This window comes from Nycticebus coucang, chromosome 5 (genome assembly GCF_027406575.1).
Source record: "Nycticebus coucang isolate mNycCou1 chromosome 5, mNycCou1.pri, whole genome shotgun sequence".
NCBI lineage: Eukaryota > Metazoa > Chordata > Mammalia > Primates > Lorisidae > Nycticebus > Nycticebus coucang.
In genome coordinates, this window is record NC_069784.1 from 52,568,988 (window position 1) to 52,593,573 (window position 24,586).

A 24,586-nucleotide genomic window follows, 5' to 3' on the forward strand; every position below is an offset into this window, starting at 1 on the left:
CAGGAAGGAGCGTCCGCCCGCCGCGGCCAGTCCGCCGGCTCCTCAGACAGCCTCTCGCTGGTCCTCCAGCCTGCCAGCGAGAAGACAGAAGGAGCGTCCCCGGAAGCCAGCGAAACTCCAGGGTAGAGCGGCGCGCGTTTTATCCTTTTCCGCGTCCCGCTCGGCGGCTGTCCTCTTCCAGGAGGGCCGTGGGCTCCCCCTCTCCTCCAGCGGCTCGCGGGAGCCACAGGAAGCTGTCGTGGGGAGCGCGAGGGCTTTAGGCTTGGAGCCTTTGGATTGTACTGACCCTGAGGTTAGTGGAAAATGCTGTCTGAACGAGGCTTCCGTAACTCTGGACCAAGAGAGACCAATTTGAGAACCGGAATCTGCGCGGAGAGAGTGACGTGCTAGGAGCCAAGCAAGGGTCTGGAGATGCTTCTCCAAAGACAAGGAGATGGGTGGAATAGGTCTATCTTGGGATGCTGAGGCTTAGACTTGGCTTCTGAGGAATTGAGAGCAATAAATTAACAATGTTTGGTAGCAGTTTTTGTTAAGAGAGTAATCAAACAACTACTTCCGTTTCTGTTTGTGTCTATTTTGTCAAAGTCTAGAAATTTCAGACTTAAATATTGACCTGCAAGGAACGTAACTTCATCTCCCATTTGAAACACTCTGCTGAGAGTCCTTTACCACTTCTCTTTTTCTAAGTTGTCATTTTCTTTATGGGTTGGGCATGACACTGGCAGTTAACTCCCAGTGGGCTGTGAACAGTGACCAAAATTCTTCAAAGCATTAAAGTGTAGAATCTAAAGACTGGCAGACCTCAAAGTCATCTCCTCGCAATCTTTAAAAATATTAAAATCACACATAATCCCTTAAAGATAAATTCGATGTATAGTCTTCCAGTCTTACTCTTACATGTTTTTCTTTTAATTTGCAATAATTGAATTTTAGTTGACATTTTTCTTAGCAGTTTGCTTCTATCACTTAATATGTTATGAATAATTTTCTATGCTAACAATTATTTTAAATGCTGACATAGTATTCCATTATAGTATTCCATTTTGTGAGTATGCTATAATTTATCATTAGACATGAGGTTGTTTCCGGTATACCAATAGTATAAAGAGAATCAGTGATTTTTAAAAATTATTTCCTTGAAACATATATCCAAAATGAATATATGTTTGTTTGAGACAAAGTCTTACTGTGTCAGCTAAGCTAGAGTATAGTGGCATCACTGTAACTCACTGCAACCTCCAACTCCTGGGCTTAAGCAATCCTCCTGCCTCAGCTTCCCAAGCAGCTAAGACTACAAGCACACAACACCAGGGCCAACAAATTTTTCTGTTTTTTTGTAGAGATAGGGTCTTGCTTGGCTAAGGCTGGTCTCAGACTCCTGGCCTCAAGTTACACTCACCCCTCAGCCTCCCAAAATGTTAGGATTACAATATGGACATGAGCCATTGCATTTTTTTTTTTTTTTTTTTGTAGAGACAGAGTCTCACTTTGTCACCCTTGGTAGAGTGCCGTGGCGTCACAGCTCACAGCAACCTCCAGCTCTTGGGGTTTAGGTGATCCTCTTGCCTAAGCCTCCCAAGTAGCTGGGACTACAGGTGCCTTCCACAACGCCTGGCTATTTTTTTTTGTTGTTGCAGTTTGGCCGGGGTTGGGTTTGAACCCACCACCCTTGTTATATGGGGCTGGTACCCTACTCACTAAGCCACAGGCACCACCCCTTTTTTTTTTTTTTTTTTTTTTTTTTTTGAGACAAAGTTTTACTCTTTTACCCAGACTAGAGTGCCTGGCCTCAGCCTATTTTACAGCAACCTCAAACTCCTGGGCTCAACCAGTTCCCCTGCCTCACCTCCCTAGTAGCTAAAACTAAAGGTGCTTGCCACCACACCAGTCTGATATTTCTATTTTTAGTGGGGACAGTAGTCTCACTTTGATCAGGCTGATCTCCAACTCCTGAGCTCAAACAATCCTCCTGCCTCAGCCTCCCAGAGTGCTAGAATTACTGATATGCAAGATTTTTAGGCTTTTGAACATGTAAATTATTTTTTTTTGTCTCTGTCACCCAAGGTGCAGCGCAGCAATATAATCATAGCTCACTGCAGTTTTATACTGCTGAACTCAAGTGAGCCTCCTTCCTCAGCCTCCCAGGTAGCTGGGACCACAGGCACATGCCACCACACTTAGCTATATTTTTATGATTTTGTAGACATGAGGTTTCACTGTTGCCTGGGCTGGTCTCAAACTTGTGGCCTCAAGTTCTCCTGCCTCAGCCTCCCATAGTGCTGGGATTGCAGGTGTGAGCCTTGCACCCAGCCAGAATACATGAATTTACATTCAGCAGCTCTACTCCCAACATGAAAGAAAAACTTTGCATTATATAGTTTGGGTTGTTTTTTTTTTCCCCCAGCACTGAGACTCTGTAATACAATGACTCAAGCAGAAATTAAGCTGTGTTCTTTGTTACTACAAGAGCATTTTGGAGAGATCGTAGAAAAAATTGGAGTCCACCTAATCAGAACTGGCAGCCAACCACTAAAAGTAATTGCCCATGACACAGGAACATCGCAGGATCAGGTACGTTTAATTAACATTAATTTGCTCTCTTTCTTTAATTTATCTTTGAATACTGTTACTCTCCACCCTAGAAAATGGAGAAAGCCTCCTCTAGTATGAGAACAGTGTTAAATAGAAGGAAAAAGGATGGGACTTAGGCCTCTGAGTTCTGCTTCTCATTCTGTTCCTAGTTCATTAATGTCATCTTAGGCAAATCTTTGCTCTTTTCATGCTCTATCTCATTTACTTCCAATGAGTCTACTAATCTCAATATTACCTTTAAGGAATGAGAATGGTAGAAGGAAAGTAAATTGTGCTTAGAAACATAAGGATCAGAGGAAGTATGTACATCACAGCAAGTACTCTTCATGATTGTTTCTATTAGTATGTGATTCTCATTAGCTACTCCACTAGAGAGAGGGAATAAGCACAGAGATTCTAATCCAGCCATATCCTGATACTTAGTAAAATATTGAACAAAAAATTTCCAACAATAATGTTTTCAGAGCTTTCCTCTCTTTTGGGGTTCTGTGTAGGTGAAGAAAGCCCTTTGTGTCCTCATCCAACATAACCTGGTGATTTATCAAGTGCACAAACGTGGTGTGGTAGAGTATGAAGCCCAGTGCAGCCGGGTATTGCGGATGCTTAGGTATCCCCGGTATATCTATACTACCAAAACACTGTACAGTGACACTGGAGAGCTGATTGTTGAGGAGCTGCTTTTGAATGGCAAACTGACAATGTCAGCTGTCGTGGAGAAGGTGGCCGATCGGCTCACAGAGACCATGGAGGGTAGGTTCTGTATCTATAGCTAGCCATAAGAGCAAACATTCAGCTATTTAAGGCCATCTCACTGCCTCTTCCCTCCTGTTGTATAGATGGCAAGACCATGGACTATGCTGAGGTATCAAACACATTCGTGCGACTGGCAGACACACACTTTGTACAGCGTTGCCCCTTGGTACCTACGACTGACAGTTCAGACCCTGGTCCACCACCCCCTGCCCCCACACTTGTCATTAATGAAAAGGACATGTACCTGGTTCCTAAATTAAGCTTGATAGGTAAGGAATTTTGACTCCTGGAAATGCAACTTGCCCTAATTGTGGTTTCTTCTTTTTTTGATTGTTAAATATATATGAATCAGTTGAGGCCAGGCACAGTGGCTCAAACCTGTAATCCTAGCACTCTAGGAGGCCAAGACAGTTGGATAGCCTGAGCTCAGGATTTCGAAATAAGCCTAAGCAAAATGGGATCCCATCTGTATCAAAAATAGAAAATGCAGAGCGTTGTGGTGTGCACCTGTAGTCCTGGCTACTTGGGAGGCTGAGTCAAGAGTATTGCTTGAGCCTAAAAGATTGAGGTTCCTGTGAGCTATTATGCCACAGCACTCAACCCCAGGGCAATTGAGTGAGACTCTGCCCCCCTCCCCCCCAAAAAAAAATATATATAATGGGGTTTAGATTTATCTGAAGGTCTAGGAAACATGTTTCTTTGCAAAAATAGCAATTCAGCTATGATTTGAAGAAGTAGAAGGTAACCAGTGAGGTAACAGAAGATAAGCATTTGGGGGGCAAAGGGAATAGTATATAGTGAGAAAAGACTGAAGAAGTGAATGAAGGTCAGTATAGCTAAAGCATGGTGAACAAAGGAAAGTGAGTCATGAGTTAGATAAAGTTAGACAGGCAAGGGTCTGATTCCAGAGTCTAAGCAGGGTTGCTCCTAGTTAGTACTGGATGTGAGACAGGCAGGGGCTAGATCAAGCAAGACTTTAGAGAGCATCTGTTCTTTATCTTGAGAGTAAAGGAAACCCACTAAAGGATTTTAATCAGGAAAGTGACATGATCTAACATATTTTTAAAAGATTTTCTGTCTACAGAAAGGATGGGAGGATGGACCAAAGGTAAATGTAGACAGAGTGGTGAAAATGTAGATAGAGAAGGGATGAGGGAGACAGGTACCAAGAATGACATATGTGACACATAGTGACCGACATCCACACATGGGAGGATGTGACAGTACCATTTGTTTTGAAAGGAAGCACTGTAGAGGAGCTGTTTGATGCAGAAAATTATGTGTTTCTTTTTGAGCAAGTTGAGTTTCAGATGACTTCATCATTTACAGGAGTTTCTTACGGTTCCTCAGCCTCCTAAATAACTCTAACTTAGAGGAAACTGTAGATGTCTTTGTGATGAAGATATATCAGCTCTCATGTCTGGTAATTTCCTGTCATCATATGAGATGTAGCCTAACTCCCTGGTTGTTTTATTTGGCAGGGAAAGGTAAAAGGAGGAGATCATCTGATGAAGATGCTGCTGGGGAGCCCAAGGCCAAGAGACCAAAACATACCACAGATAACAAAGAGGTAATCGGGCTTTTTGATTAGGAGTCCTCACCCTGAAGCAGACCAGAAAGAACACCCAGATAACAAGCCCTGAGATAGCTTAACAGTTCCTGAGCTAAAAACTAGTAGGATTATGGACTTCATTAAATGTTGGCCAGGAATAGACCAATGAGAGTGAATTCCATTGCTGTCTCCCTTCTGAGGCCTAACTTCATTCATTGAGCTCAAGCACCATTACACACTCCTACTCCATTATCTCATTGCATAAGGTAACAGCTAATGCAAAGAGAGAACCAGAAAAAGTTTTTAAGTTGTTCAGGCTGGAACCTATAGACTCATGGAGGCCAAAGATGAGAAATGAGTCTAAGAAGATATATATAAACCTAACCTATATTCAGATGCCTTTTCAGCATCCCTATAAAGATGTCTAATAAGCCTCTCAAAATTAGTTTGCCAAAAAAAAAATAATAATAATAATTATTTCCCCTTCCCAAAATCTGCTCCTTCACAAATTTCTTTATCTTATTAAAAGACAAAACCGTCTAGGCCAGTGATTTTCAACTGGTGTGCTATGAGAGGATCTTAGGTGTGTCAAGAAAATTTTTAACGATCATTAATTAAATTATTTTTGAAAGAAGTTCAAAGCAAAATAAGTATATTTGTTTTTACTCTTTTGGGGGGGAGTGATCAATATAATTTAAGTGTGGTGCAGAAGTTTAACCATAGGTTCAAGTGTGCTGTGAGATAAAGATTGAAAAATGCTGATCTAGGCCAACCACCTAGGACATCGCAATTTGCTTATACTAAAATCTGTGCTGTCACATTAAAACCTGTCAGCCAATATCCAAAATTAATTGAAATCAACCCATTTTTCATCTTTTCCACTGCTGTTCCCCTAGTCCAGTGGTTTTCAACCTTCCTAATGCCACAGCCCTTTAATACAGTTCCTGTGGGTCACGACCCACAGGTTGAGAACCACTGCCCTAGTCCAAGATACTGTCATCTCTTATCAACACTTTGCCAACTCTCCTTAATGGTCTTCCTATCTGCATTCTTAACCCTACTCAGCAGCCAAAATGACTTTCTAAGTTCAAAACAAAACGTGTCACTGATTAGACTCCTTTAATAGTTTCCCATTGCTCTTAGGAGAAATCCAGGCAGTGCACTATTAAGCCTCACATGATCTTCTGGAGACAACTCTTTCCAGTCTTCTTTTGCTCACAGTGTTTCGTCTGTGCTCTCTCTTTCTGTCTCTCAAACATGTCAAATTCTTTTCAGTATTCAGGCTTTTGCTCCTACTATTCCTTCTGCTTCAAATGTTTTTCCCTAGATCTTCCGGTAGCTGCCTATTTTATCATCCCTATATCAACTCAAATGTTATTTTCTTAAAGTTCAAGCACTATTACACACCCCTACTCCAGTCTTTACCACATTTTCCCATTTCATCTTCTTCATAGCATTTATTATGTATAGCTGAAATTATTTATTATTTGGGTATGTGTTTGTCTTTTTGCTCCCAGAATTTAAACTCCTTGGGGGTGGTATCTTAGCTTGTCTCTGGCACCTGGAATACTAGCAGGATCCCAAAATATTTTGATTAAGAGGTTTGAACTCTATCCTGAAGGCAAGAGGGAGTCATCAATGGAGTATAAGCAGAGGAATGACGGGGATTTGTATTTTAGAAACATTACTACAGCACACAGTTTATAAATTGTACTATGCCATGGATGGATTTCAGAGAGCTTACTTGTACTCATGCTTATGTGCACTTTTCAGTGGAGCACTCCATAGCTTTCAACAGATTTTTCAAGGGAACTATGACCCCAAAAGGGGTTTTTTTGTTGTTTGGGTTTTCTTTGAGATAGGGTCTCACTTTGTTGCCCAGGCTAGAGTGCTTTGGCATCAGCCTAGAGCACAGCAACCTCAAACTCCTAGGTTAAAGTGATCCTCCTGCCTTAGTCTCCCAAGTAGCTGGGAGTACAGGGACCCAGCAAAACACTCAGCTAATTTTTTCTATTTTTAGTAGAGATAGGATCTTGCCTTTGCTCAAGCTTGTCTCAAACTCTTGAGCTCTCGGGATCTTCCCACCTTAGCCTCCCAGAGTGTTAGATGTGCCCAGCCTCAAAAAGGTCTTTTTAAAAAGGCACTACTATGTGAGAAATAGAGAGAATGGTGCAAAAGCAACAAGATTGGAAGCATAAAACCTACTTGCTCTTTTTATAGTGTCCACTTTGTTTAAAAAAAAAGTGAAAACCAGTTAGGAGACTATTGTAGTAATCCAATTAAACCATGATTCAAGCTTTCATATAAGATAATGACAGGAAAGAGAAAAGAAGACACCTGATAAATGTGAATAATAGGTAGAACTAGGTAGTAGGATGATATGTGATGGAGAGCAAGGAATTAGAAATAATACCCAAGTCTGTAGGTTAAGAAATTGGGTTGGCTAGGCAGGGCACAGTGGCTAACACCTGTAATCCTAGCACTCTGGGAGGCTGAGGTGGGTGGTTTGCTTGAGCTCAGGAGTTCGAGACCAGCCTGAGCAAGAATGATATCCCATCTCTAAAAAAAAAAAAAAAAAATAGCCAGACATTGTGGCAGGTGCCTATAGTCCCAGCTACTCCAGAGGCTGAGGCCAGAGGATCACTTGAGCCCAAGAGTTTGATGTTGTTGTGAGCTATAATGCCACAGCACTCTACCCAAGGCAACAGAGTGAGACTCTGTCCCCCCCCCAGCAAAAAAATGGAAAAAAGAAACTGGATTGGTTATAGTGTAGTTACCAGAAAATTTATAAAACAGAATAGGTTGGGCAATAGGTCAAAGTGTGAGGTAAGCAGTCTAACATCCAGAGCTTAATAGAGAGCTCTGGAACTAATAGATTTGGAAATGCATCAATAGTTGAAGAGCAGATAAAATTGCCCAAGTAGAGCACGCAGAATAGAAAGAGGAGGGCAATAGACAGAACCCTAAGTACACCAGTATTTATAGGTAAGATCTGAAGGAGGAATCTGTGGAAACTTAAGGAAGGGTAGCAGGGAAGTTTAGAAGTAGCACTAAGAAAAAAGAAAAGTCTTAAAATCCAAGGAGCCACATGCTGTTTTAAGGAGAGAAAAAAAAAATGTCCATCTGTGTCTATGCTTGTAAGAGGTCAGAACTGGCAAGTATTCTTTGAACTTAGCAACAAGTCCTCAAGGACAATGTTGGAATTTCATTGGAATGCCAGTGACAACTGACATTTCAGTACGGTGGTAGAAATAGGTTGGGAAAATTTTTCTGTTGTGATAAAAGTGAGTGAAAACAGAAATTTTTAAAAAAAGAAAGAAATGTAATGGCAACATGTGAATAAAGGTAAATAAGTTCTGATCTAATGGCTTCTATTTTCTCTTTGAAATTAAAGGCAAAGGCTGAAATCAAAGGTCATCTGCTGAAAGTGAGAAGAGAGGAGTCAGTGGGAGATTTTAGCTTAAAGAACTTGTTTAGGTGGTGCCTGTAGCTCATTTGGTAGAGCACCGGCCACATACACCAAGGCTGGCGGGTTCAAACTCAGCCCAGGCCAGCTAAAACAACAGTGACAACCACAACAAAAAAAAAAAAATAGCCGGGCATTGTGGCAGGCACCTGTAGTCCCAGCTACTTGGGAGGCTGAGGCAAGAGAATCACTTAAGCCCAAGAGTTAAGAGGTTGCTGTGAGCTGTGACACCACTGCACTCTACCAAGGGCAACATAGTGAGACTCTGTCTCTAAAAATAAATAAAAAAGAACTTGTTTAAAGTTGAGGTTTGCCAAGACTCTAATCCCCATAATTGATTTTTCTCCAACCAGTTTAGTTGATACTGTGTAAAAAAAGAAATGGTAAACAGTTAAAAAACAAATACCTTACCAGAAAACTCTCCACTGTATCTAAATGTTTCTTTCTTTCTTTCTTTGAGACAGAGTCTCATTATGTCACCCTCGGTAGAGTGCTGTGGCGTCACAGCTCACAGCAACCTCCAACTCTTGGGCTTAAGTGATTCTCTTGCCTCAGCCTCCTAAGTAGCTGGGACTACAAGCGCCTGCCCCAACGCCTGGCTATTTTTTTGTTGCAGTTGATTAGCTGGCCCAGCCAGGTTTGAACCTGCCACCCTCAGTGTATGTGGCTGGCACCATAACCACTGTGCTACAGGCGCCAAGATTAAATGTTTCTTTCTAAGCCTTTTCTCCCTCAGCCCATTCCAGATGATGGGATTTATTGGCAGGCCAACCTTGACAGATTCCACCAACACTTCCGTGACCAAGCCATTGTGAGCGCAGTTGCCAACAGGATGGACCAGGTAATGTCTAAGTGAGTCTGTCAGTGGTCTTCAAGGATGTTCATTTATTTATTAGATATGGTCATTGGCATATAGCCAGAGCAGGGGTGCAGGGGCAGCAAGGTGATTTCTGAATTACAGTTTGCTTTTTAAAACCAGACAAGCAGCGAGATCGTGCGGACCATGCTTCGAATGAGTGAGATTACCACCCCCTCTGGTGCCCCTTTCACCCAGCCATTGTCTTCCAATGAGGTGAGTTTAATGTCCTTGTGTTAGTTTTCTGACAAACTCTTGGGTTTATAACAATTACTATACATAGAGCCTAGGGTTAAGTTGAGGTCTAAGCCTGAACTTTTGGGCCCAGCATAGTGGCTCACAACTGTAATCCTAGTATTCTGGCAGGCCAAGCTGGGAGAATAACTTGAGTTCAGGGGCTTATGACCAATCTGAGCAAGAATGAGACCCCATCTCTACTTAAAAATAGAAAAAAAAAATAGCTGAGTGATGTGGCAGGTGCCTGTAGTCCCAGCTACTCAGGAGCCTGAAGCAGGAGGATCACTTCAATCCAGGAGTTTGAGGTTTCTGTGAGCTATGATGCTACAGCACTCTACTGAAGGTGACAGAGAAAAACTGTCCCCCCAAAAAACCAAAACTGTACAAATTTTTTTTTAACTTCTTAAACTTTTTTTTTTCTTCTATCTTCATTCGCCTGTCATACTTTTCTTTAGAGGAAGATGAAAAAAACTCAGGATCCTTCCCTAGCATTTTAACTTCTTAAACTTTTTTATTAAGAAATAAGACACATACTGGGGCAGCACCTGTCACTCAGTGAATAGGGCACGGGCCCCATATACCAAGGGTGGCAGGTTCGAACAGAGCCCCGGCCAAACTGCAACAACAACAACAAAATAGCCAGGCATTGTGGCAGGTGCCTGTAGTCCCAGCTACTTGAGAGGTTGATGCGAGAGAATTGCCTAAGCCCAATAGCTAGAGGTTGCTGTGAGCTATGATGCCATAGCACTCTACCGAGGGCGACAAAATAAGACTCTGTCTCTAAGAAAAAAAGAAAGAAGGAAGACACATACTGGATAGCCTAGGCCCCAGGGCTATGCAGGGTCAGCACAGGGTCACAATCGTCAGTATCACAGTCCTCCACCTCTGTATCTTATTTCACTGGAAGGTCTTCATTGGCAGTAACATAGAGATTGTCATCTCCTATAATAACAACGCCTTCTCTGGCATACCTCCTAAAAGACCTACCTGAGGCTATTTTACAGTTAACTTTTTTTTTTATAAGTAGAAGGCATACTTTCTAAAAAATAATAATAATAATAATCATAATTTTTTTTTTTCTTTTTTTGAGAGAGCGTCTCACTTTGTCACCCTGGGTAGAGTGCTGTGGTGTCATAGCTCACAGCAACCTCAAGTTCTTGGACTAAGGTAATCCTTTTGCCTCAGTTTTTCATTTTAGTAGAGACAGGGTCTCACTGTTGTTCAGGCTGGTCCTGAACTCATGAACTCAGGCAATCCACCCACCTCAGCCTCCCAGAGTACTAGGATTACAGATGTGAGCCAGCACTCCCATCCACTTTAAAATATTGATAAAAATTATAATATTGTAATTATATAAACCAGTAGCATAGTCATTATTATCAGGCATTATGTACTGTTCATAATTTTATATGCTATATGTGTGTGTGTGTGTGTGTGTGTGTGTATATATATATATATATTTTTTTTTTTTTTTTTTTTTTTTTTTTTGAGATACAGTCTCTCTCTGTTGCCCAGGCTAAAGTACTGTTGCATCAGCCTATCTCATAACAACCTTAAATTCCTGGGTTTAAGAGATCTTCCTGCCTCAGTGGTACCTGTGGCTCAGTGAGTAGGGCACCAGCCCCATACACCAAGGGTAGCGGGTTTGAACCCGGCCAAACTGCAACAAAAAAATAGCCCGGCGTTATGGCAGGTGCCTGTAGTCCCAGCTACTTGGAAGGCTGAGGCAAGAGAATCGCTTGAGCCCAGGAGTTTGAGGTTGCTATGAGCTACGACACCACAGCACTCTACCCAGGGTGACAGCTTAAGACTCTATCTCAAAAATAAATAAATAAATAAGGGTCAGCACCTGTAGCTCAGTGGCTAGGGCGCCGGACACATACACCAAGGCTGGCGGATTTGAACCCCGCCTGGGCCTGTCAAACAACGACAACAACAAAAAAAAAATAGCCAGGTGTTGTGGCGGGTACCTGCAGTCCCAGCTACTGGGAGGCTGAGGCAAGAGAACCGCGTAAGCCCAAGAGTTTGAGGTTGCTATGAGCTGTGATGCCGTGGGACTCTACCAAGGGCAACATAATGAGACTCTGTCTCAAAAAAAAAAAAAGAGAGACACTCCCCCTCCATCACTACAAAAACTTTAATAATTAGACCAAGCATGTTGGTTCATGCCTGTAATCCTAGCACTCTGGGAAGCTGAGGCAGGTGGATCACCTGAGCTCAAGAGTTCGAAACCAGCCTGAGCAAGAGCAAGACCAAAATAGGAAAAAAAACTGAGCAAGAAGATCTCTTGGACCCAATAGTTTGAGATTGCTATGAGTACTCTACCCAGTAACAGATTGAGATTCTGTCTCAAAAAAAAGAAATGTTCTAAGAATTAGCCTGGTATAGTGGCCAGTGCCTATAGTCCTAACTACTCACCTGGGAGACTGAGGCAGGAAGGATGACTTGAGCCCAGGAGTTCAAGGTTGCAGTTAGTCATGATTGTGAAACTTCCCCCCTGCTCGGGTAATGGAGCAGGACTCTGTTTTACTCAGACCTCTCTTTATACATAGTCTGACATACATATGGGTATACATGTATTTTAACCCCCAAAGGGACTAGACTCCACATACTATCCTATAACTTTTTTCATATGATAGCACATGTAAAACTTCATATTAGTATACATACTCTGTCTCATTCTTTAAAAATAACTGTTTCATATTCCACTTAGTGGCCAGGCTATACATTATTTTAACACTTTGTGGAGCACTCCGAAAAACGAAACATTCCTACAGGAATCATTCACACCAAAATGAACATCTTGTTTGAACACCTATAAGCATTGTTCATAGTCAAAAAGCTAATCAATTTCTTAATACTGGATATTGGATGTTTCTAATCTCTTATGAACAATGTTGCTTTGAATGTTTTAGGACATTTTTATACTTGTGATACCTGAAATTAAAATACCTTTTATTTATTTATTTTTGAGACAGAGTCTCACTATGTTGCCCTCGGTACATTTCCATGGCATCACAGCTCACAGCAACCTCAAACTCTTGGACTCAAGCGATTTTCTTGCCTCAGCCTCCCAAGTAGCTGGGACTACAGGCACCCGCCACAACATCTGGCTATTTTTTTGTTGTTGTTGCAGTTGTCGTTGTTTAGCTGGCCCAGGCCAGGCTTGAACTTGCCAGCCTCGGTGTATGTGACTGGTGCTGTAACCACTGCACTATAGGCGCCAAGCCAAAACACTTTATTTTTGTAATGTTAGCAGTTCTAAGTTCCCAAACCCACTTTCAGTGTCTTTTTGCTCCATAGATCTTCAGATCCCTACCTGTTGGCTATAATATCTCTAAGCAAGTTCTAGATCAGTATCTCACTCTGCTGGCAGATGATCCAGTAAGTCTATTTTTGCTTTCCTTTTTTCTTTAGTCTGCTCTCTATACAATTTATTTCTGCCACTGATGCCTATTATCGTTATCCTATAGCCTCATTCTCTGCCTACCCAGCCAAAAAATTTTCTTCCTATCATTTGATAGGAAGGCTACCTGCTACAGACTCCTGGCCGATTTGCTCCATTGGGTATAGAATCACTGGACTTTCCATTCAGCTAACACACACTCTTTCTCTCTTTTTTTTAATAGCTAGAGTTTGTTGGAAAGTCTGGCGACAGTGGTGGAGGAATGTATGTCATCAGTATCCTTACCAGTTATTTCCTTACAGTCAGGCAGCCTGAACTATTGAAGCAGAATGTTGACTTATGAAAGAAAGATTTGGTAATGTTTATTATACTAAATAAGTTAGAAAATTGAAGTCATTTGTTATGTGTATTTGTCTGTGAATTTTCAATGAACTACAGTGATGATAAAGAAGTACAAAGTCCTCTCTAGTATAGTGGTAAGTATCAAAAAAATGTTTCTTTTTTAAAGTAAAAAAAAATTTTTGATTGCAAGAGGGACTTTACCTAACAATTGCAATCAGTGTAACTGGCTTATTGTACCCTCAATGAATCCCCAACAATAAAAAAAAAAAAAAAAAATTTTAATTAACCAAATTTTAGTTAAGCAAAACCCTTACTCAAACACCCTCATTTATTAAGATATAATATATTTTTAAAGATATATATATTTTTTTCATTCATTTATTAAGTTTTTGAAATAGTTATATGCCATAAATGAAACCAATGCGAAAAACAAAATAGTATTTAATTTTTAATTATAAATTAGAGATTTGGGATAAAAGTAAAATCACAGTGACCAGGCCAAAACATTAATGAATAACCTTAATTCTCTACACAAAGACCTCCATAAGGCATTAGCATCCCTAGCCACAGCCACTCTGGAGTCCGTTGTACAGGAGAGGTAAGGGGGTCACTCTAATTAGGATTGGGGTCAGACATTTCCTATCTATACCCGATTTGAACAAGTAATTTGATTATTACGTAAGTAATCAGTATAGCCACACCTTGGCACACTTTGCCCCAATTTTTACTGGACTACTATGGATCCTATCTACTACTACCGTTTAACCTAAAATAACCTACTGTTTAATTCTCAGTGATACAGATCAACCAGTCTCCCTAAAGATTTTGCTTACAAATGCAGGAACTATGGCACTCAAATGAGTCAGCAGTTGGTACGATAACCAACCTCTGGAGCTATGAAAGAATTTTAGAATTTTCTGATCACTGTTCTCTCTGGTCCTGGCACTACAGATGGGACAACCTCCATCCGTAACTAGGAGCTAAATCGAATCCTCGATGTTCTCATGCCATTTGCTTTCTTTATTCTTTTCTAGATTTGGGTCTCGCTGTGCCAGAATATTTCGTCTAGTTTTGCAAAAGAAACACCTGGAGCAGAAGCAGGTGGAAGATTTTGCAATGATTCCTGCAAAGGAGGCAAAAGATATGCTATATAAGATGCTCTCAGAAAATTTCATATCACTCCAGGTAACTAATGGTGTAATAATTGCCAACCAGGAAAGCTGACCTAGGGTGATAAAAATTGATGAGTCAAACATCCCGAACCCTAAGCAAACTCTATATCCAGCTCTGAGATAGAAATAACTGACAAAGACATACTAAACCCTTGAACAATAATAATGTGGGGCTTTATTTAGCCTCATAAGAAAGAAGCAAAGCCAAGACATCACTCCAGAGCCACCCTGTCCTTTTTTCCTCTGTCATTTTTGTCCTTTCCTCAAGCCTTAATTATGTATTAAATCTATCAACAGCTTCGGTTGAGTCCTTGCAAAGCCATGTAGTAGACCCTACGACAAAGAAAATGGAGTGGATTTTGGAGTCAGATCACAGCTCTGCATTACCCAGTTACATTGATCAAGATACCGACCATCATTTTTCCCATCTATAAAATGGTGGTAGATGGTGATAATAAGAATAGTACAGTTTTGTTTTGTTTTTTTGAGACATAGTCTCACTGTGTCACCCTTGGTAGAGTGCCATGTCACCCATCACAGCTCACAGCAACCTCAAACTCTTAAGTAATTCTCTTGCCTCAGCCTCCCAAGTAGCTGGGACTATTGGCGCCAACTACAGCGTCTGGCTATTTTTGTTGTTGTTGTTGTTGTTGTTGTTGTCGTCGTCGTCGTCATTGTTGTTTAGCAGGCCCTGGCCAGGTTTGAACTCACCAACCCCAGTGCACGTGGCCAGCACCCTAACCACTGAGCCAAGAATAAGTACAGTTTGTTGTAAAGAAATTTCCTTCCCTGGCAGTGCCCGTAGCTCAGTGGGTAGGGTGCCAGCCACATGAGGTTCAAATCCACCCCTGGCCTGCTAAAACAAAAAAATAGCTGAGCATTGTGACTTGGGCGCTTGTAGTCCCAGCTGCTTGGGAGGCTGAGGCAAGAGAATTGCTTAAGGCCAGGAGTTGGAGGTTGCTGTGAGCGGTGATGCCATGGTACTCTACCCAGGGCAACAGAGTGAGACTCTGTCTCAATTTAAAAAAGAAAAGACAAGAAAAAGAAATTCCCTTTCCTTTCTTCCCTGATGTTTATCATCAAACGGAAAGAACAGGGCAGCCTAACTCACCATTTGGCTGATTGTGACATAAACACAGATAGTGAATGACTAAAGAAGAGGAAAGTGTAAGTAAAAGAGAGGGCTGAGTTGCTCCAGAAGGAATGGGTGTTTACTTTGCAAGATCTGAAGAACAAAATAATTTCTCTTATTTTTCTTTCTATGGACACATAGGAAATTCCCAAAACACCAGACCATGCTCCATCCAGGACTTTCTATTTATATACCATGAACATCCTGTCAGCTGCCCGCATGTTGTTGCACAGGTGCTACAAGGTAACCCAGTATGGACCACAGACAGATCTCATCCTTTTCCTTGCCCCCTTTACCCGTTTTACCTGAGCTATGTGAATAATACTGTGATTTATTATCGTTCTTCTCTTTTCTCAGAGCATAGCCAACTTGATAAAAAGGAGGCAATTTGAAACCAAAGAGAACAAGTGAGTAGCATTTTCAATTGAGTTACTTACATTTTTCAAGGTCAAAGGCCTGAAGGGAAATTTTCCATAGGAACAGAAACCGATAGAGATAACAACCAGTCTAGTTATACTGAATCATTGGCTTATATTAGCATAAATCACGCAATAGTCTACAGTTTTCTAACATACCCTTGATGAAATAACTTTTAGATTAAACCTATGAGGAATGCACAAATGCACCAAACTTTAAATGAGAGGCAGTAAGAATTTCAGGAGTAAAGCTACATTTCCAAAGAAGTTCCTAGAAAACATGCTTTAAAAGGTAACATTACTGGCTCTGCACCTGTGGCTCAAGCCGTTAAGGCGCCAGCCACATAAACTTGAGCTGGTGGGTTCAAACCAGCCGGGACCCACCAAACAACAATGATGGCTGCAACCAGAGAAAATGGCCGGGCATTGTGGCGGGTGCCTGCAATCCCAGCTACTTGGGAGGTGGAGGCAGGAGAATCGCTTTAGCCCAGGAGTTAGAGGTTGCTGTGAGCTATGATGCTACGGCACTCTACCCAGGGCGACAGCTTGAGGCTCTGTCTCAAAAAAAAAAAAAAGGTAACAAAAAGGTAACATTACCAACTTTGAATAGAATAGGGTAAAAGGAGGCATTGTACCTAAGAGATACATGAACGGTAAGAGAATCTCCGAGGTTAGGGAACATGTCTCAGAGTTGTGTTTGTCTGACAGGCGTCTACTAGAAAAGTCTCAGAGGGTAGAAGCCATTATTGCATCTATGCAGGCCACAGGTGCAGAGGAGGCACAGCTACAAGAAATAGAGGAAATGATCACAGCCCCTGAACGTCAGCAGCTAGAGACCCTGAAACGTAACGTCAACAAGTAAGCATTCTAAACTTCAACCCATATTTCAAAATACCTTCCAGATAAATTCATCACAACATCCTGCAACCCCTCCAATTTAACATAAGCAAACCTAAACTCCCTGTCTTCTTTTCCAGCTCAATGAACAGAATTTAATCCACTTATATTTTTTCTAAACTAGCAATTCTGAAGACTTTCTCAGCTTCTTTATCATACACAGTCTCATTCACCAAGTACTGTTAATTTTTTTTAGGGACCAAACCTTAATTCTGTAGTAGATTAAATTTGTCATCAGGTCAGGTCCCAACAGAGCCATGTAGTAGGCCCTAAGCAGAAGATGAAATAGATTTTGTTGCCTCACTGGGTTGCCCAGGCTGGCCTCAAACTCATGGGCAGCAGAGATTCTGCTGCCTCAGCCTCTCAAGTAGCTGGGACTCCAGGCATGAGCAACGGCACCCAGCCTAGTTTTACCTCAGTCATGTGTCTCACATCTGGCCTTTCATCCTGGTGCACAGACAGGCCTTCATTGCCTCTCTCCTAGACCTTCACAAACCATTTCCTCCAAACCATTTCTCAACAAGTCTCTCAAAGTTATTATTTTTAAAATGATTGATATCGTAGGGTGGCACCTGTGGCTCAAAGGAGTAGGGTGCCGGCCCCATATGCCAGAGGTGGCGGGTTCAAACCCAACCCCGGCCAAAAATTGCAAAAAAAAAAGATTGATATCACTCTCTTACTTTAAGTGATTTATTGACTCCTTATGTTTACAGTATGAGACACTCCTTGAGGTAACACATGCTGCCTTTCACTATTACATAACAGCCTGTCTGCATTTTCATTTCCTTTCATTCCTCACCACTCACCTTAACAGAGATTGCATTGAATCTGTAGATTTCTTTAGGGAATGCTACAATCTTAACAATATTAAATCTTCCAACCCATGAACATGGAAGGTATTTCCATATACTTAGATCTTCTTTAATTTCTTTCAGCTATGTTTGAGAGTGGCAGTTAGGCAGTATACAATTCTTGTACTGTTTCATTAGAAGTATTTCTAAGTATTATTTTGATGCTAGTTTAGTGCTTTCTTATTTCGTTTTGGATCATTCATTACTAGTATTTATAAAAAGAACCAATTTTTGTGTTGTGATTTTGTACTGTTAAACTTTACCAAATCATTTATTACTTCTAGTAATTTTCTGTAGTTTCTTTGAGATTTTCTCTATATAGCAGTGGTTCTCAAACTTCCTAATTGCCGCGTTTTTACAAATGGAACCAAGGGATCACAACACACAGGTTGAGAACTGCTGCTATATAGGATCCTGTTATCTGTCTGAATAGAGATTTTTTACTTCTTCCGTTTTAATCTGCATTCCTTTTATTCTTTTTTCGTGTCTAATTGTCTAGTTAGACCCTCTTTTAAAAGGCTGAATGGAAGTACAAGAGTAGTCATCCTTGTCTTGTTCCTGATCTTAGTGGGAACGGTTTCAGTATTTCATCATTAAAGGTGATGTTAGCTATGGGATTTTCCTTGAAGGCTTGTACAGGTTGGGAAATTTCTCTTCTCTTCCTAATCACCACTCATTTTAAGCTTCAGCCACTCTCAGATTCTTGCTATTTTAAAACACACTAAGTCCTTTTATACCTGTTCCTTTATATGTGCTATTCTTTCTCCTGGCTGCAACTTAGACTAACGCCATCTAACACAGTGGTTCTTAACTTCTCTCATCTTTGCATCTTCAGCAGTTTCCACAGTGCCTAACACATAAAAGATGCTCAGTAATTGAAGAATGAACTATCGTCTCCTGCCTTTCACCCATTACGCCCAAGGGCAACTAACCAATTCTCAATGGCCATACCCACCCCATCCTCTAATCTTAAATATGCTAACGAACATTCAGTCTGGGCAAATGCTTTCACTTTTTCGCTCAGGTTGGATGCCAGTGAGATCCAGGTGGATGAAACCATCTTCCTGCTGGAGTCATACATAGAGAGCACCATGAAGAGACTGACCTAGAGGAGTCATTTTCCTCAAAAGATCTAGGGAGGTGGAAAGAAAAATAAAGGAAGTGGCTGGATGCATTATTTCCAGTGGGATAAGTTGTAGATCTTGTGTAAAACTCCCCCTCTATCCCTACTGGTAAGGATACATCTGAAAGAGTATGCTGATACTTAGACCCATCACTATATTCTCCCTTCATCAAATCTTGACAGTAGAAAAAAAATCCTCATATCAACTAGATAAATCATCTTATCAGATGCATCAATTCCTATTAAGAAATCAACCAAGCTTATGTTTGAACATCCCTGGCAGAAGAAAACTTCTTCCTCAGTTAATTTCATTTTCTTTTTTTTTTTCTGGCCAGGGCTGGGTTTGAACCCACAACTTCCGGCATATGGGGCTGGCACCCTACCCTTTGAGCCACAGGCACTGCCCCCAGTTAATTTCATTTTCAATAGTCTACAGCTGTTCTTTATTTTGTTGAGCTATAATTTTGAACACACACATTATCTAGGGCAGTGATTTTCAACTGATATGCCACAAAAATTGTTAAAAATCACTAATTAAATTATTTTTGAAAGAAGTTCAAAGCACAGTAAGTATATTCTTTTTTTTTTACTTTTTTTTTTTGATCAACATAATTTAAGTGAGCCACAGAAGTTTAACTATAGGGTCAAGTGTGCCCTGAGATAAAAAAAAAAAAAAGGTTGAAAAACCCTGGTGTAGGGAATGTGAAAGACTACCATGGGGGAGTGGTTGGGGGGAGCTATTTTCAGGGCTTGCAAGTGGATTGGCCAAACAGTCACCCTAGAATCTGTGGGTGGAAACCACATTTGCCAGCGCCAAGCTTCTAGCATGTCTAAAACTATGTATGTAGAACACATAGCACAATGTCTGGCATATGGTAAGCACACAATAAACTATTATTTTCCTCTTGTTCATGGTTCCTTAAAAGTGGTAACTCTAAATTCTTCCTTCCAGTATCACGGATTAAATGTATCCTAGCAGTTTCAATTCATTTAAAGCAGGTATATCTACCAATATTTGCTCTAATTCTTTAAACACATTTCAGTACCAATTAATTGCCAGCCACTATTCTAAACACAATATACAAAGATGAGTAAGTAAGACACCATCTCTGCCTTCAAGCCACTCACTATAATTTATTGAGCACTATTATGTGCCAAGTACTGGGATATAAGGAATATGCCTTGAGCATACAGGCCTAGTTGGAAGAGACAACTGAGTATGAGGAAGTGTTGGGGAGCTACACTGGAAGAATAAATACTATGTACAGAGAGGCAAAAGGGATAAAGGGTCAGGAGCAAAGGGAGCACAGAGGAAGTAACAATCTGCAGTTTAAAAGGTGAGGGTTTTTATTTGCAAACTATCCATCTAACACAGTGGTTCTGAACCTTCCTAATACTGCAATGTATTTTCATTGTTAAAAAGGGGTTGTGATCCACAGGTTGAGAACCACGGAACAGGTTATTAACTAGAATATACAGGATGTCCATAAACTTCATGTGCAATTTACTATGTTAAACTAGTTTAAATTTCACACGCACTTTATGTCCACCCTATATAAGGAGTCCAGCTGGATAGCAAAATACCTGTTTTTTTTTTTTGAGACAGAATCTTAGTATGTCGCCCTCAGTAGACTGCCATGATGCCACAGCTCATAGCAACCTCAAGCTCTTGGGCTTAAGCAATTTTCTTGCCTCAGCTCCCAAGTAGCTGGGATCACAGGTGCCTGACACAATGCCCAGCTATTTTTGTTGTTGTTGGTATAGCTGTCATTGTTATTTGGCAGGCCCAGGCCGGCTCGAACCCGCCAGCCCCAGTGTATGTGGCTGGCTCCCTACCTCCAAGCCACAGTCACCAAGCCTAGCAAAATATCTGATTTTTAAATGGGCAAAAGATCTGAATAAACAGTTGTCAGAAGATACATGAAAAATGCTTAAGGGTGGTGCCTGTAGTCCAAGGAGTAGGGTGCCGGTCCCATATGCCGGAGATGGTGGGTTCAAACCTAGCCCGGGCCAAAAAACCAAAAAAAAAGAAAAATGCTTAAGATCACTAATCAGGAAAGTGCAAATCAAAATCACAATGAGGGGCAGTTGCAGTGGCTCAGGCCTGTAATCCTAGCACTCTGGAAGGCCAAATAGGGAATATCGCCTGAGGTCAGGAATTCTAGACCACCCTGAAAAGAGTGAGACCCCCATCTCTAGTAAAAATAGAAAAAATTAGCTGAGTGTGGTGCTGTGGGCTTATAGTCCCAGCTTCTTGGGAGGCTGAGACAGAAGGATCACTGGAGCTCAGGAGTTGAAGGTTGCCATGAGCTATGATGACACCACTGCACTTTAGCTAGGGCAACAGCGAGGATCCTGTCTCAAACACACACATCTTACCCCAGTTAGAATGGCTTTTATCTGGCGGCACCTGTGGCTCAAGGAGTAAGGCACTGGTCCCATATGCCAGAGGTGGCGGGTTCAAACCTAGCCCCGGCCAAAAACCACAAAAAAAAAAAAAAAAAAAGAATGGCTTTTATCAAAAGACATAAAATATTTATCAAAATACAGATGCTGGTGAGGATGTGGAGAAAGGGGAACCCTAGCACATGGTGGGAATGTAAATTAGTACAGTCACTATAAAAAACATTACAGAAGTTACTCAAAATACTAAAAACTGGGCAGCACCTGTGGCTCAGTGAGTAGGGCGCCAGCCCTATATACCGAGGGTGGCGTGTTCAAACCTGGCCCTAGCCAAACTGCAACCAAACAAAAAAAAAATAGCTGGGTATTGTGGCGGGCGCCTGTAGTCCCAGCTACTTGAGAGGCTGAGGCAAGAGAATCGCCTAAGCCCAAGAGCTGGAGGTTGCTGGGAGCTGTGGCGCCACAGCACTCTACCAAGGGCGACAAAGTGAGACTCTGTTTCTAAAAAAAAAGAAAAAAGACTATCATGATCCAGCAATTCCACCATGGGGCATACATCCAAAAGAAAGGAACTCCATATATATCAAAGAGATACCTGCACACCCATGTTTACTATAGCACTATTCACAATAGTTGAAATACAGAAAGTGCTCATCAATGGATGGATAGAGAATGTGGTAAATGTACACAATGGAGCATTATTCAATCATTAAAAAGAATGAAATCTTGGCTAGGTGCAGTGGCTCACAAGGCAGGTGGATAAACAAGAGTGACACCCCATTTTTACTAAAAATAGAAAAACTAGCCAGCCGTAGTGGTGTATTCCTGTAGTCCCAACTCCTCGGGAGGCTGAGGCAGTAGGATCACTCAAGCCCAAGAGTTTGAGATTGCTGTAAAACATGAGGCCAAGACATTCTACCCAGGGCAACAGAGTGAAACTTGTCTCAAAAAAAAAAAAATGAAATCTTGTCATTTGCAGCAAGATGGATAGAACTGGAGGTTGTTATGTTAAATAAGCCAAGGACAGAAAGACAAATACTGAATGTTCTTACTCATATGTAGGAGCTAAAAAAGGGAGTCTCATGAAGATAATAGATTGGAGGTTACCAGAGGCCAAGTAGGGAGAGGGGTGAAGAGGGGCTGATTAATGTGTACAAATATACAGTTAAAAGAAATAAGACTTGGTGATTTGATAGATCAGTAGGGTGACTATAGTTAATATTAATCTATTGTACATTGTATATTAATAGTTAATGTTAATCTATTGTACATTTCAAAATAGCTGAAAGAATAATCTGAACCTTCCTGGCATAAAGAAAAGATACTTAAGGCCTGTGGCTCAAAGGAGTAAGGTGCTGGCCCCATATGCCGGAGGTGGCGGGTTCAAACCCAGCCCTGGCCAAAACTGGAAAAAAAAAAAAAAAAAGAAAAGATACTTGAGCCCAAAAGTTTGAGATTACATGGCTCAGAACCCGTAGCACAGTGGTATGGCACCAGCCATATACACGCTGGCAGGTTCCAACCCAGCTGGGGCCAGCTAAACAACAACAAAAAATACAGCCAGGCGTTGTGGTGGGTTCCCATAGTCCCAGCTGCTTGGGAGGCTGAGGCAAGAGAATAGCTTAAGCCCAGGAGTTTGAGGTTGCTGTGAGCTGTGATGCCATGGCCCTCTACCCAGGGTGACATAGTGTGACTCTGTCTCAAAACAAAAAAAAATTGAGATTACAGTGGGCTATGATCATGTCACTGCACTCCAGCCTGGGACACAAAGCAAGACCCTGTCTATAAAAGGAAAGGAAAGGAGGCCGGGCATGGTGGCTCACGCCTGTAGTCCCAGCACTGTGGGAGGCCAAGGCGGGTGGATTGCTTGAGTTCAGAGGTTCGAGACCAGTATGAGCAGCAGTGAGCCAGAGAAAAACCCTGTTGCTATTAACAACATCAAAAACAGCCGGACGTGGGGTGGCGCCTGTGGCTCAGTGAGTAGGGCACCAGCCCCATATGCCGAGGGTGGCGGGTTCAAACCCAGCCTCGGCCAAACTGCAACAACAACAACAAAAAATAGCCCAGCGTTGTGGCGGGCGCCTGCAGTTCCAGCTGCTCGGGAGGCTGAGGCAAGAGAATCGCGTAAGCCCAAGAGTTAGAGGTTGCTGTGAGCTGTGTGACGCCATGGCACTTACCTGAGGGCGGTACAGTGAGACTCTGTCTCTACAAAAAAAAAAAAAAAAACAGCCGGACGTTGTGGTGGGCGTCTATAATCCCAGCTACTGGGGAGGCAACAGGAAAGAGCATCGCCAGAGGAAGAAGAAAATGAACAAAAAAAAGAGTACTTCAAACAAAGAAGAATGAACAAGCAAGCTGAAATTAAAAATAAAAAAATAAATATTGAAAGAAAGGAAAGAGATAAATATTTAAAGTGGTAGATATCCCAATTACTCCAACTTGATTATATGAATTTATCAAATTATCACATGTACCTTGAAAATTTTTAAAAATACCAAATACTGTATGTTTTAAAAAGGGAAAAAAAGGCTCAGTGACTGCAGCACTGTGGTTATGGCGCCAGCCACATACACCGAGGCTGGTGGATTAGAGCCTGGGTCAGCTAAGCAAGCAACAATGACAACTGCAACAAAAAAATATCCGGTCATTGTGGTGGGCGCCTGTGCTTCCAGCTACTTGGGAGGCTGAGGCAAGAGAATCACCTGGGCCCAAGAGTTTGAGGTTGCTGTGAGCTGTGGCGCCACAGTACTCTACCAAGGGCAACTTAGTGGGACTCTGTCTCAAAAAAAAAAAAAAGATGGTTTTCCAGGGGGAAAGGGAAAAGAATCTCGGAGGGGAGCACCCTGTTTCTTGGGGAAACTACAACTAAGATAGGAGTAGAAAGTAGGGAATGTGTGCCAACAGAATTAAAGCTAAATCAACAGAGGCAAGGGCTGGTAGGTCCTGGCCGCACTATGCTAAGGAGTTTGTCTTATCCTGGGAGCAGTGGGAAGCAGTGTGATCAGATTTGTAGTTAAGAAAGATCACTCTGGCCGCACTGTAGAGAATGACTTGGTCGGGATAGGACTATTTGAAGACTTACAAATATTTCAGGCAGAATGTGAAGAAGGCTTGAACTAGGGCAATGGAGGTTGAAGAGATGGAGACATGTGTTTGAGAAAGTTTAAGGAGATAGAATCTGTAGCACTTGTTTGCCATCTGAATGAAATGAAATGGTGTCGAAAAAGTTTCTCCGCTATCCAGCTTGGAGACATATAATTAACTAACTAGAGGCATACAAAGTGCTGTGCAGGGGTAATAAAGTTCGGCCTGGGAATCACTGTTCTAAAGAGAGAAGACTGAAAGAAAAGAGGAACTACAGAATTAAGAGGTATTCTTCTTGGACGTG

General features: G+C 41.6%; 1 protein-coding gene across 4 annotated transcripts; it reads left to right on the forward strand.

The window, feature by feature from the left end:
• The first annotated feature begins 28 nt into the window (after window positions 1–28).
• Window positions 29–18,849, forward strand: POLR3C (RNA polymerase III subunit C). Of its 4 annotated transcripts, none has more exons than XM_053592154.1 (15): window positions 29–292; window positions 2,405–2,571; window positions 3,087–3,342; window positions 3,429–3,614; window positions 4,827–4,915; window positions 9,085–9,204; window positions 9,343–9,435; window positions 12,760–12,840; window positions 13,086–13,137; window positions 13,742–13,802; window positions 14,239–14,389; window positions 15,650–15,751; window positions 15,866–15,915; window positions 16,633–16,782; window positions 18,697–18,849. In XM_053592154.1, the coding sequence occupies exons 2-15, from the start codon at window positions 2,425–2,427 to the stop codon at window positions 18,779–18,781; spliced, it is 1,623 nt and encodes a 540-aa protein (XP_053448129.1). In that variant the 5' UTR covers window positions 29–292; window positions 2,405–2,424; the 3' UTR covers window positions 18,782–18,849. The 4 variants fall into 4 exon arrangements, with proteins under 4 accessions (XP_053448129.1, XP_053448131.1, XP_053448132.1 ...); XM_053592156.1 differs by having other exon boundaries at window positions 9,100–9,204; XM_053592157.1 differs by having other exon boundaries at window positions 9,130–9,204.
• Window positions 18,850–24,586: the final 5,737 nt, after the last annotated feature.

What these genes read in the sequence shown, in the direction of transcription:
- POLR3C (XM_053592154.1), top strand. Translation starts at nt 2,425, where the DNA reads ATGACTCAAGCAGAAATTAAGCTGTGTTCTTTGTTACTACAAGAGCAT. An exon ending in ATACCACAGATAACAAAGAG is followed by an intron (nt 4,916 to 9,084) that starts GTAATCGGGCTT and finishes TTTCTTTCTAAG; the next exon opens with CCTTTTCTCCCTCAGCCCAT. An exon ending in CTGAAACGTAACGTCAACAA is followed by an intron (nt 16,783 to 18,696) that starts GTAAGCATTCTA and finishes TTTTTCGCTCAG; the next exon opens with GTTGGATGCCAGTGAGATCC.